This window comes from Ambystoma mexicanum, chromosome 6p, assembly GCF_040938575.1.
Source record: "Ambystoma mexicanum isolate Mex_15411 chromosome 6p, UKY_AmexF1_1, whole genome shotgun sequence".
Taxonomy (NCBI): Eukaryota; Metazoa; Chordata; class Amphibia; order Caudata; family Ambystomatidae; genus Ambystoma; species Ambystoma mexicanum.
Window position 1 is genome coordinate 1,219,810,191 of NC_090935.1, and position 13,137 is coordinate 1,219,823,327.

The window sequence follows — 13,137 nt, forward strand, 5'->3', positions numbered from 1 at the left end:
GGGAGGGGACAGCTGAGGCCGACTGTACTGCTCCGCTACACTGTAAAAATACAATTATTGGTAGATTTGTTCATGAAATTGATGGAATATCTTTTTCTAGGTTCTGGGTACGCATTTTGAACAGCAACGAAATTTCGTTAACAAATGCTGTATTAGATTTTCTTAATGTGTTTTTATGAGGATTTTATTGAAAAACTAGTATTTCTTTTAAAATGGTATTATCTGTGAAAAGTTTTAATTTAAACTAAAGCACACAATAAATAATTAGAATTATTGAATATGATATACATTGCAATTTTTTTTGTTAGTCTTTGTTGCCCACACAAATCCACGACTCCCCATGCCACGCATCTACCAGCCCCGACCTACTTTGGCTTCACCCTTTGTGAAGCACCATATATGGGATGGCTGTGCCTGTTGCAAATGTCCTTTTTACAGCATTTCTGAGGGAAGTGATTACCCACCTGCTGCACCTAGAACGTAATAGATCAGTCACAAATCCTGCATGATGCGTCACTCGTTACTAATAATGTCGTTGTATTGCAGCGTGTGGCCAATGGCTCACCAGGGAACACCATCTCCAGGAACAGCCCCAAGTTCAATGAGGGCCAGTCTCCTCAAATTCCATCTTATGACAGGTAAGGTCTGTGCAGTGTTTGTTTGAAACTGTTTTTGACACACTTCAATTTCTAGGATGATGATGGTTATGCTGAACGCCATTGATCAAAAGAACGATTTCAAAGGTGGGCCCATCTCTGTGTGGTTTCCGAATTATTGACACCTTCCTCCTTAGAATGAGGCGATTCTAACTCCCACTTCCAACACCAAGCTTCTTGAATGATGGCTTCTTCAAATTGCAAGACATGCTTCTTTACCTTTTCGTTAAATTGTAGGATCAGCAAATATAGCGGGAAGAAAATGGCATTGAAAATGTCATACATTGGTGCTAATGACTGCTCCTTTATAAATCTTTGTGATCTGTACTCAAATAACCAAGCACATTGATGGTAAGTCATACACATTCAGAACAGAAAGGCTTGCCATAAAATGACAAAATTTTTGGATAATATCTTTTTTTAATGTTGGGGCCCATATCAATCAGCACATAGACGACCTTCAATTGCATCACACCTATTCCAAGAGATAAAAACTGCACACATGTGTATTATCATGTGCCTGTAAAAGAACATTTGACAGGTAACCTACTTGATCCAAAGTTCTGAGCTCTGTCTCCACAACTTTGCAAGCAAATATAAACATGTGGGGAGCACTGTGAACTCTGTAGTGCACACAAGTAACACTTTGTTGCATTCATCCTGAGTAGAACTAGGCGCAGAAAGATGTTGAATCAGGAACACTATTGGCTCTATTTTAGATTCACCATCACAAACAGGCGTGCCTGCTGTTTTCTCTGCATGGCCAGACCGCACATGTTTACTGTGCCCATGTGGGCCTGATTGCGGGTGGGTGGAAATTTAACAAACGCACAACGACTTCTAGGGGCAAGTCATCTGTTGCCCACTAGAATTCACTTTTGTAATTTGATGGTGGCATGACAAATCACTAGAACTATGCATGCATGTTGGCATATGTACGACCAGTTGATTTGGGCGCATGCGTCTCATAATTCATTCAATACACTATTGCAGGCAATGCTCAAGCACTGCTCTCAAGTCTTGCATCCATACCCTGGACATGCGATGTCTTCTCAGAAACAGGACAATTCATTAACATCTCTTAAAAGGTTATAGGCAAAAGGCTGCTTGGATCTGCTCCTGCAAAACTCAGTTCCAATATAAGATTTACCTTAAGGTAGTCTACATAATAATTAACCAATAATGCTGCATTCCGGGAGTCATAGCCGCGTAGTAAGTGCCCAGGTTTGTAGGCCAAAGTGAAGCAAGGGCGGAGGGACTTTACTACCTGGTATTGGAGCCTGGAAGGGAATATTATTAGTATCCCTCCTTATGATGGAATAATGTTCTTTTTAAACATGGAGAGATGAAGGCCAAACACTGCAATGCTGGATAGAGCATTTACTGCAGCCATTATTGCCCTATGCCACTGCATTGGCTGCAGTGAAACTGCTACAAGTTCAATGTACCAGTTTCATGTGTTAATATGGCAGTACATGAAGGATTCGTCATGTTTCTAGGTTCTTTTTGGACATGTGTTAGTATTAAACGATTTAATGGCACTAACTTTATCAACCTTAGAATGCTAAGTGCAGTCTGGGTCTTGTTGAGCATAAAACATGTTTCTGGAGGCCAAACCTGATGTCAGAGGGAAGCACTTAACTCGCTGAGCTATCTTGCGCACATAAACATCTTAAACAGCATGGATGCAGTAGTTATTTCAAAGAGCTTGCTTGACCTTCAATATATTAACGGATATGATGAAGGGATGATCGAGGGAACCAGTTTAACGTACTTATGCCATGCAATTAATGTGTCAAAAATAACCTTTTTCTTGAATTAATTGTCGACATATAATAGACCAACAACTGTTGATCATCAACAGGTTCCTCCAGAAAATCCTTTGACTGCAGTTGTCATTCTTCTAACAGGTCTCCACGCTCATGTTACATGGATGAAGATTACGATTCCTTGGCAATTTGCGACCCAATGCAAAGGATGAACTGCGAGGTGGACAGCTTGCCCGAGAGCTGCATAGACAGTGGTTTGTCCACGCTGAGAGATTCCAATGAGTATGACTCGGAAGTGGACTACAAGACTCCCAAGAATTCTCAAAGGTCGCGTGGCATGCACGAGAGCTTTGGTGGAGATGCTTCTGACACAGATGTAAGCCTCATTAGCATACAAGACATGTTAAATGTAACTTTTGTTTGTGGAATTCTTTCAATGTAAACTGATACCCTCTTCACCTAAACCAGATGAGTTGCCAGAAGTCCCCACAAAGAGTTCCATGGAGACTTGGTGACACGGTGGACCATATGAAAAACATACACGAGATAGGGAGGTCTCCGAAGTTCAGATCATTAAGCTATATATTTTTAAGTTCTCGAGTTTATATTAGATAAAAAAAGAATGCCATTTTTCACCTTCCTCATAAGTAGTTATCTCCCCACTGTTAAGGAACTCCAGGGGAAGGAGGTAATAGCTATGCAGGCTTGTCCGCTATCAAATTTAACATCATTCATAAACAAACATTGTATTAATCATTACACAAAAATATAGATTTGAGTAAAAAAAAAAATGAAAAACGTCTACAAAAGGTATAAGGAAACATATAATCAAAACATTTGAAACAGTCAGCAAGTGGTGTGGCTATTCAATTTACATACAAAGTGCATACTAGACTGCATGTGATCGGCATGTGATCATCACAGCTGGAGCACACATGCCCCTTATCTTTCGAGTTGATGACTAAATATTGTAATATGTCTGAGGTACTCGGAGTAAACAGATACTAAGAATACTAATGGTGGTTCTGGAATGGAAGGCCCTGTTCCTTATCAATGAACACTTTCTTAGAAAGAATGTGTAGGTGTGACCACAATAGTCATTCAGATATGTTGGTAGGCTGAACATGTGTCCGGCATTAAACATTCTGTGTCTCTGATCCCATTAGGGTTAATGTTACAAATAAATGGTACCTGGTGTTCCATGTATTCCAACGGTTTCACATATTTATAATCTCCCAGACAGTCTGATTCTTCAATACTGAGTGGAGCAGGTCCGCCACATCAGTACTTGCTCCGAGTGCTAGGTTCACAAAATTGCCAGCTAGCTTTGGGCCTATTAAAAGGTTTCTGGCCTCTTGGGTCATGCACCCTTCAAGGCATAAATCTTTATCTCAAATGATGGTATACAGTCCCTGCCCACATTCCAACATTCACTATGAATGACATCCTCTAGTATTTGATGGTGGGAAGCCTTGAAGAGGATGGTTTGTGGTGTTTCCTCAACAGTGCCGCGGAGGCATCGGCTGACGTCGAACGGCGTTGGAACTCCAGATTCCAACTGGGATTATTGTGACCACCATTAATGCATGATTGCTTCTAATTGAGTCTTTTTTCTCCATTAAATCAGGTATTAACCCTTAGTATTGCAGTGGTCAGATGCAGTAGGAATGCAGTATCAAAAGGTCAATGAAAACATGGGGTGTGGGTTATAATGCAGGGATTTCAATCCCAACATTCGAAATATCAGCACTGGCGTACAGCAGGATAGAGGATCAGGGTTAGATTGTGGGGACGAAGGGTCCATTAACTGCAGGGGTATCACCAGTGGCATAACAATGCATTATCCCAAAGAACCCAAGAACCCAAATTATAATGTTAAAGGATATTTGTACCACGCACTATCGCCACCGTAGTGGTCCCCTGGCGCTCTGGTGGCTCTGAAAAGGGAAGGAGGGTGAGTTAGTGGGAACGAGCAGGAAATGTGCAAGAGAGCAGTGATGTGCCGTTGGCAGCCTCAGCCCGGTAAACACTGTTCGCTGGTCTTGGGGTGCTTTCCAGTCGGTAGCCATTGTGTGCTGTTGTGCAAGTCTATGCGTGGTTTGTTTTGTTGTTGCGGTGTAGTGAAGTTTGTGTGGTTTGTTGTGCTATAGGGTTGTGGTTGTGTTTGGTTAGAGTTTGAGAGGTGTATGCCGAGGGGTGAAACTGTTAGGGGTTGGTTATTGGCATTGCTGTCTAGAAGTGATGTGCTAAATTTGCACATTCTTTCTAGATGTGATGCGTGAATATCTCTGCATTTCTATCTAGGTCCGGTACTGGCTAATATTCACAATCCTTTCTCTATATGACGCCAACTAATATTCAACAATTGTATCCAAATGTGGCACTGCCTCACATTCTAAAATCCTGTCTATATGTGAGGCAAGCTGGTATTCACAATTCTATCTAAATATGACCTTGATAATATTCCCGATGCAGTCTAAATGTGGCACTGGCTAACAATTGTTATTCTATCTAGATGTGGCGCTGGCCAACATTCACGATCCTATCTAGTTGTGACCAGACTATTGTTCACAATCTTATCTAAGTGTGTCGCAATTCTGTCTAAGTGTGGTACTTGCTATCATTCACAATTCTGTCTGGGTCTGGTGGAGGCGGAGGCTAATGTTCACAATTCTGTCTAAATGTGGTACTTGCTAGCCTTCCTAATTCTAAGTAAGTGTGGTACTTGCTAACATTCACTATTCCATTTGAGTGTGGCACTTGTTAACCTTCATATTCCTATCTAGATATGAGGTAGGCTAGTGTTCACGATTCCATCTAAGTGTGGAACTTGCTAACATTCATAAAGCTATTTAGATGCGACTCAGGCTAATGTTCACAATTCCATCTAAGTGCGGCGCATGCTAACTTTCACATTTCTATCTCGATGCGGCGCAGTCTAATGTTCATGATTCCATCTAAGTGTGGCACATGCTATCATTCACAATTTCATCTAAGTGCGGCGCATGCTAACCTTCACATTTCTATCTAGATGCGACTCAGGCTAATGTTCTCGATTCCATCTAAGTGTGGCACTTGTGGATATTCACATTTCTATCTAAGTGTGGCACATGCTGCCATTCACGATCCTATCTAGGTGCGACTCAGGCTAATGTTCTCGATTCCATCTAAGTGTGGCACATGCTATCATTCACAATTCCAACTAAGTGTGGGACTTGCTAACATTTGCATTTCTATCTAAGTGTGGCACATGCTGCCATTCACGATCCTATCTAGATGAGACGCAGGCAAATGTTCATAATTTCATCTAAGTGTGGCGCATGCTAACATTCATGTTTCTAAGTGAGTCACATGCTAACATTCACAGTTCTATCTACGTGTGGCTCTTGCTATTATTCACAATTCTATCTGAGTGTGGCACATGCTGCCATTCACAATCCTATCTAGATGTGACACAGGCTAATGTTCACAATTTCATCTAGGTTTGGCACATGCTAACAATCACGATCCTATCTTGATGCGACGCAGGCTAATGTTCACAATTCCATCTAGGTGTGGCACATGCTAACAATCCTATCTAGATGCGACGCCGGCTAATGTTCACAATTCCATCTCAGTGTGGCACATGCTAACAATCACAATCCTATCTTGATGCGACGCAGGCTAATGTTCACAATTCCATCTAGGTGTGGCACATGCTAACAATCCTATCTAGATGCGACGCGGGCTAATGTTCACAATTCCATCTCAGTGTGGCACATGCTAACAATCACGATCCTATCTAGATGCGACGCGGGCTAATGTTCACAATTTCATCTAAGTGAGTCACATGCTAACATTCACAGTTCTATCTAAGTGTGGCCCTTGCTATCATTTATAATTCTATCTGAGTGAGGCACATGCTAACATTCATATTTCTATCTAGATGAGACGTGGGCTAATATTCACTATTCTATCTAAGTGTGGTACTTACTAACCCTCAAAATTCTATTTAAGTGTGGAACTTGCTAACATGCAGAAATATGTCTAGATGTGACACAGGCTAATGTTGAGAGTCCTATCTAAATGTGGCACATGCTAACAAGCACAGTTCTAAGTGTGGAACTTGCTAACATGCAGAAATATGTCTAGATGTGACACAGGCTAATGTTGAGAGTCCTATCTAAATGTGGCACATGCTAACAAGCACAGTTCTAAGTGTGGAACTTGCTAACATGCAGAAATATGTCTAGATGTGACACAGGCTAATGTTGAGAGTCCTATCTAAATGTGGCACATGCTACCAAGCACAGTTCTAAGTGTGGTACTTGCTAACCTTCACAGTTCTGAGGTAAGGTAATTCAGAGTGGCAGGGTTTTCTGGAGTAGAGTAATTGCTCATTGTATTATTTCAGCCTTAGTGTCTGTGATGGGTGGAATTCCCAGGCATTCAGTTCCTGAAAGCCCCACTGAAAAAGGTCCATAGAGAAACAAGGGCATTAAGATGGCTCCAGGCACCTAATGTCTGGGAATTGCACCCACCACAGGTGGTAAGACTTTTAGCACCCAGAGTCAGCCAAGCCCGAGACTCCCCTCCCTAATCAATGATTATCTATAATCATGCAAAATATTTTACTATTTGCATTTTTTTTTATTGTTGTGGATTGTCGTTAAAGAGCTTATTTAAAACATTGTTTAGGAGGGATATTTGTATCAATTACTTGGGCTAGGTGCATTTGGAAACTCCCCATCCATCTAAACACCTTAGCCACTATCAGGTGCAAAGATATTAGTCCCTCTAGGAACGCATACTACATGCCTAGTGAAGAATGTTAGCATTTTGGCCAAAGATGCAGCCTGCTCAGGACAAAAGTAATAATTGCTCATATGATTTGCCACACCATATATGTTTTAACAGAAATGCAAAAAATGGCAGGCACTAACCTAAAAGTGTGGGAGGCACTTTTATTGTTGACAGAAAAGGCATTGTTAGGATATGTTTGATTCGTTGAAAGTACAAAGTCCTCGCGTAAAAGGTTTACATGGAGAATCAGCTTCCACCAGGCAGTGAACTTAACAAGTTTATCTCATGGGTTAGTCTAGGTCGACTTCAACCAGAGGGGAAAGCCCATTTTGGACTCCAGCACAAGAGGGTGCTGCTGGATAGTTCTGCTTGAACTGATTTGTACAATCACCAAATTAAACATATTTAGGCTAACACACATTTTTCTCTGAAATGCCCTCAAGTGTTCAGAAAAGAGGGCACTGCCCTCGGAATAGAAAAGCAGTATGCCTAGCATGAGTGGGCGGCTTTGCCCTTGGAATTCTACATCACATGCAGCCTGCAGGTGTGGGGCTGTTGCAATGATAGGTTTACTTTAGAAACCACCCATGATGCTGCTCTTTTCCGGTTACAAAACTTGCAAGAGATAGGTTTATTCATGTATATGTATTATGGTACTTAATACTACTTATTTGTTTTCCTTTAATTTTTCCTTGCATGATCTTTGGTTTCGAAGCCTAGGATCGGCAGTCGAACCTGTGTTGCAGCACGTTGTCTTGCCTCCAAGACAAATGTGTTGCCCCTGAGCTATCCTTCCTCAGCTTGCAATACTAAAGCAAAGTTACGCGGTCGGTGGGGGCGGGGGGACATTTCCGGTCAGGCAATGCCCCGGGCCAGCTAGAAGCCCAAGTGAAGCAAAGGTTTTAATGATAGCCTGGGGCATTACCTTCGTGGTAATGCCCCCTCTGTGAGGGTGACATTGCCATTAATACTCAGCACGTTGTACCAGGCTACTAATAGTGTTTTTTTTTTAAGTTGAGAAATTACATGTTCATTGTTTCTCGACTTACAAAATACAAAATAAAATGGCCTTCATGGATCGGGAAGAAGGGAACAGCACATAGTCACTTCTCCCTTTTTGATGGCAGGGGGAGAGAAAGCAGCAGCAGGTAAGTGGGGTGGAGGCAACGGGGGCTAAACATTTGAAAAAGGGGGTTTTGGGATGGGGACGTGTGGGTGCAGGGGAGCACTTATCTGTTAGCTGGCCACCTAATGGTGGCCTTTAGCTCAGAGGAAGCTCAGAGTGGGGCATTTACCACGTGATAAAGCCCCCGTTCTGAGCCTCCTCATTGGCTGGGAGGCTGAAGCCACTCCCCCTGCCGGGTACTAATCGTATACAAGGTTAGTTGTGACATCATAACTGACCTGTAATAAGGAAATTAAATCACTACTGGTCTGAAATCAATTATTATGCACCAGGTGAGACATCACACTGCCTGCTGCTTTAGCCAATACAGAGCAGAATGCCAGCTCACACTACAGTGCTCAATTAAAGGCGTGACACATTTTCAAGTTCTGTTGTTGAACAATTGCTTTCTGTGACACTTTTCAGACATTAACTGATAAGGAACCGTTCATGGCAGTATGTTAATTATGTGCACTGCTGGAGTTTAACACAGGAGATCAAGAATATGCATGAAAACGTTTTAAAATGCATTTTATGAAACTGCTTTAAAAAAATTCGGCAACAGATTAGAAGCTGCACATCACTTTTGTAATTTGTGTATTTCAAAGAGATTCAAATATTGATTATATGTATCAGCAACTGGAAAATGTCTAAGATTGGAATGAGGACGAGACCCGGTATTGAAGGGGTTAACAGTGCAAAACCATGTATTACACGTTATAGAATATCCCGTGCCGTATGTAAAAAGGATACTGCAAGTCACCTTGGTGATCCTTGACCTTATAAAGGAACTCTGCATCCTGTTTCGTCATTCAACTCCCCAGTGACTTGCAATATCCATATAATGTACAATAGGGAGTACTTGATCAATTGTATAATTGCAAATGTGATGTGTTTTGAAAACTGCCTGCTAAGCCCTTAATTACGTGACTTGTGGTTCAGACTTAACTGCTGGAGTGGGCGGAGCCCATAATGATTTTTTCTGGACGAATATAGGCGCCCGTAGCACTTAGGCCCACTTTTTATGTGGCATTTGTATGTAAACAAATTGGCATGCTTGCTGCTCCCAAGAGTTGCAAGCGCTGGATATTCCTAGAAAGGGAGTTCTTATGGCCACTGGTCATACCCCACCTGAGAATCTGCACACCGTTGGGGAATGCTGCATGCATGTTATGTTTAGGTTCGGAGTCTTTTACATTGCGTAGTCACGCTGTAGTGGCAACCTGTCAGGGATGCGTGCATTATGACCCTGCCAGCAGTGAAAACAGACCATAGACTGTAGATGAAAAAAGAAAAGGGTGAAAGTGAGATGGAGGGAGCAATGGGAATAGGACAAAAGGAACAGGCAAAAGGGGGTAGATGGAAAGGAGATGAGTTAGAGGGGACATGACTGTGTAAGTGGGTGTGTGTGCATGATGGGAGGCGATGGAGTGGAACTGAGAGCTGATGTAGAAAAAAGGGAAAATCGGGCCGCCCGTGTTAATCCGCATTTCGCAGTGGAGACAACACTCGAATCAGTGAAAGCACAATTGTGGGATGGCCCCAATATGCGCTCAGGCACCTCTGGAAGTGTTGGGGCCAACATTGTCAAGTAGCATTTCATGATACCGTATACAAAAACCTCTGGTCATTTTCCCCAGGTCCCAGAAATAAGAGACGAAGAGTCTGACGGTCTAGAGAGCAGCACGATACTGGAATGGAAACCGTCGCAGCCTGTCAGCCGAAGCAGCTCCGGGGCGTCCACACGGAAGTGCATCTCAGCTCTTTCACCTCAGGTAAACATCCCCAGTTCTACTGCTCCCGGACATGCGCCTTGTGCCGTACACGCAGAGCAGAGCGGCCATGATGTGAATGGCAACCGCAGGCCACACCACACTAGACTGCGCCATTCCTCCTTACCATGGTTATTTAGTTGCAACTAGCAAATGTTTACATTCATTTTAATGTTGCCACTGTGTGGAAAATAGGTAGATCTTTTATGAGCATTTTGAAAGGGGGTGCAGGATGACAGTCATTTAGAGTTAGGCAGAAGTGGGCACACAGACCGAATTTGGACACGCTACCTGCCTTACTGCTCACACCGATTTACTTTTTGGGAATTGACAGCCGGAAAATCACCTGCGGAGACTGGTAGCAAACGGAGGAGTTTTACCACAGAGTGGTGGGGGGCCAGGAGGTGGGCCTAATCATTGCTCTGTTGAGATTCCTTGGTACAGTGGGCATAGCGCCAACTAAAGATATGTACCCCTATTACATAAGGCCAATTTAATGGATGCTTTTGGAATACACAGCAGTTATAGATTTGGGTTTAGCTTAGATTTGGTTTACTATTTTAAGTGCTGGATTTATGATGGATTTCGTTTTTATTATATTGTGTTTATTGATTGATTTTAGAGCTCATTGATTTTAGTGTGTATAGTGTTAGTGAAGTTTGTATATGTACTGTGTCATGAACCTTGAATGCATTATCAACATTATGCCAACGTTTGATTTATTTTATGTGAGGGCAACTTGTTTGACAAAATCATAAATAAAAAAAAGTAAAATCACCTGCTTGCAATTGGGGATAAAAGGGGTGGTAGTTGCAACGATAACGATCGAGGTAATTGTTGACAGTATTATTGCATGTGGTAATATTGCATGTGGTAAAACCGCCTATCGCCAACAAAGTCAAGGGGATTCCACAAATGGTGAGCAACCTTAACTCTAAACTAGGAGGTAATTGGTATTTACCACCTGCAAAATCTCAGTGACAGCCTATCACTCGAGGTCTCCTCTGCAATGCATCTCTCCATATTGTGTGTATGTTTATGTGTGGGTTGGTGTGAATGCATTCTTTTCACTCTTGTGCCATTTCCTACAGCAGCTGATACTTGGCTTCCCCTCACATATCCTGATCTTGTGATTACAGGAGTCCCTGACAATATCCCTGAAACACTTATTGGCATATGAGGCAATCCCTTGCTCTATGTTTATTGGCCTGGGCAGAAAGGATTCCTTCTAAGTCATGGTAAATACATTCCCATGTGTGCCAATTTACATTTCTACACCAAATTTCAGAGCACAAACATACATTGTTTTTCAACCAAAGAAATTCGCCACACCAGAGGAAAATGCACGCTTTCGATGGCCACTTGCTGGGCTTTGATTTTCTGTCAGGAACACTGGGCAGTATTGAAACAAAAGATGCTCACTCTGGTAAGAGCCTGGACGAACCTCCCTGCTTCATGGAAGTATCGCTTCTAGACTTCTGGTAATGTACACCATGCACAGGGTGCAGTCACACGCATTCCAAGAACTCTAAAGTCCCACATGCATGAATAAACCCTGGGTCCTAACCTAGATGTACCTTTAGCATGCTGGGATAAGGAGTGCATGAGTGTCAGATCACCACTCGCAATGTCCCTGCCAGAGCCGACGCATTCCTGGTGGAACTTGCTTGAGAAGCACCTCAGCAGAGTGTAGAGGGACGGAAGAACATACAACTGTCAGCCAACAATTTGCAATGGTCTAGAAAGGAACTGATCTGCTGAGCTTGGATTTTAGACTCATTGATGTAACCAACAAATGTCCATCTGTCTTTAGCAGTTTGATCCCAATAGATATTTTTAGTATAAATAAACAATGACATGGTCAACAATGTTAATAAGAGAGTCATTTTCATAAATGCATCCTCCAAAACCTGGCGTTTGCCTTTTTCTAGAATGCTATGGGTCCCTCCTCCTGGCCTTAGTGGCGGCCACAGGTCAGTTTCAGGCAGATGCAAGAGAGCCTAGCAGAGGCTCTATAACCTCCACCGGCAGAAACCTCCTCCATCACTTCATCAGATCATTATCCCTGGCAATCTGAGTCATGCTAAGGTGTGCCAGTATTTGGCACCTATTGGCACAGCATAGATAATTTGCCTTAAATGCTTACATGCAATACATATACAACTTTTTTTTAGACTTAGGCTCACGACAGGGGAACATATGCATACAGGAACGAAACATCACTTCAGTTACTACTTTCCAGTCCATGAATCAACTCTTGCTCTTTAAATCGGTTGTTTTCTTGTTCGTTCTTTTTAAAATCTTAGCATCTCTTGGACACTGACGTAACAGGGGCCCCCGGGAACCGCCGCGGTGCAGGACCCCCATGATCCCCATGCCCAGCAGGGGGGTCAGTGGCGGTTGGGGACCGCCTAAGCAGGGCTTGCAGGGGGCACCCACATTTTGTGTTACACCACTGCTTGGGTACCCTAGGTTATGAACAGTACAACATACTGTATGTGCCACATCACTAAAAACCTGTCCTACGCCATTGCCCCAATATTTAGATTTGTAACTAACTGAACATCTTGGCTCCCCTTTGACGTGTCTTACAGTAAATTGGTGAGTGTATCCCTGTATTATAAATAAGGCTTCCAGTTTTATGCTAGTTATTTTTCAGCCATTTCCGTCTGTATTTATCCATATTTATTTTTGGGCCTTTTTTCTCTATTTATCCACATCTCTTTTTTGTCTTATGAAAAGATAATTTGCAACCAGTATTTTTCTGCATTTATTCTAATAAAAAAATGCATTAATTAAAGCACACATGCAGCCATGCAGGAAAGAAATTCTAGCTGATTTTTTCCATAACAAACGGTTGCTCCTGTGACTGCTGCTGCCTTAATATATATGCTTTCAGCAGTTTGAAACATGTTAAGTCTATTTTTATACAACTTTTCCACTTGCCATGCTGCTAATCTGCAAGGTGATTGGCCTGTGATGTATTAGTGACA

At 42.4% G+C, this 13,137-nt stretch overlaps 1 protein-coding gene across 1 annotated transcript in view; it reads left to right on the top strand.

Moving 5' to 3' along the window:
- The window catches only part of RASEF (RAS and EF-hand domain containing), a 706,663-nt gene that overhangs the window by 497,922 nt on the left and 195,604 nt on the right, over positions 1-13,137 (top strand). Inside the window, exons 9-11 of the mRNA XM_069625884.1 lie at positions 547-638; positions 2,567-2,801; positions 10,013-10,147. Coding sequence (XP_069481985.1) covers positions 547-638; positions 2,567-2,801; positions 10,013-10,147 — 462 coding nt within the window. The remainder of the gene's footprint in view (positions 1-546; positions 639-2,566; positions 2,802-10,012; positions 10,148-13,137) is intronic.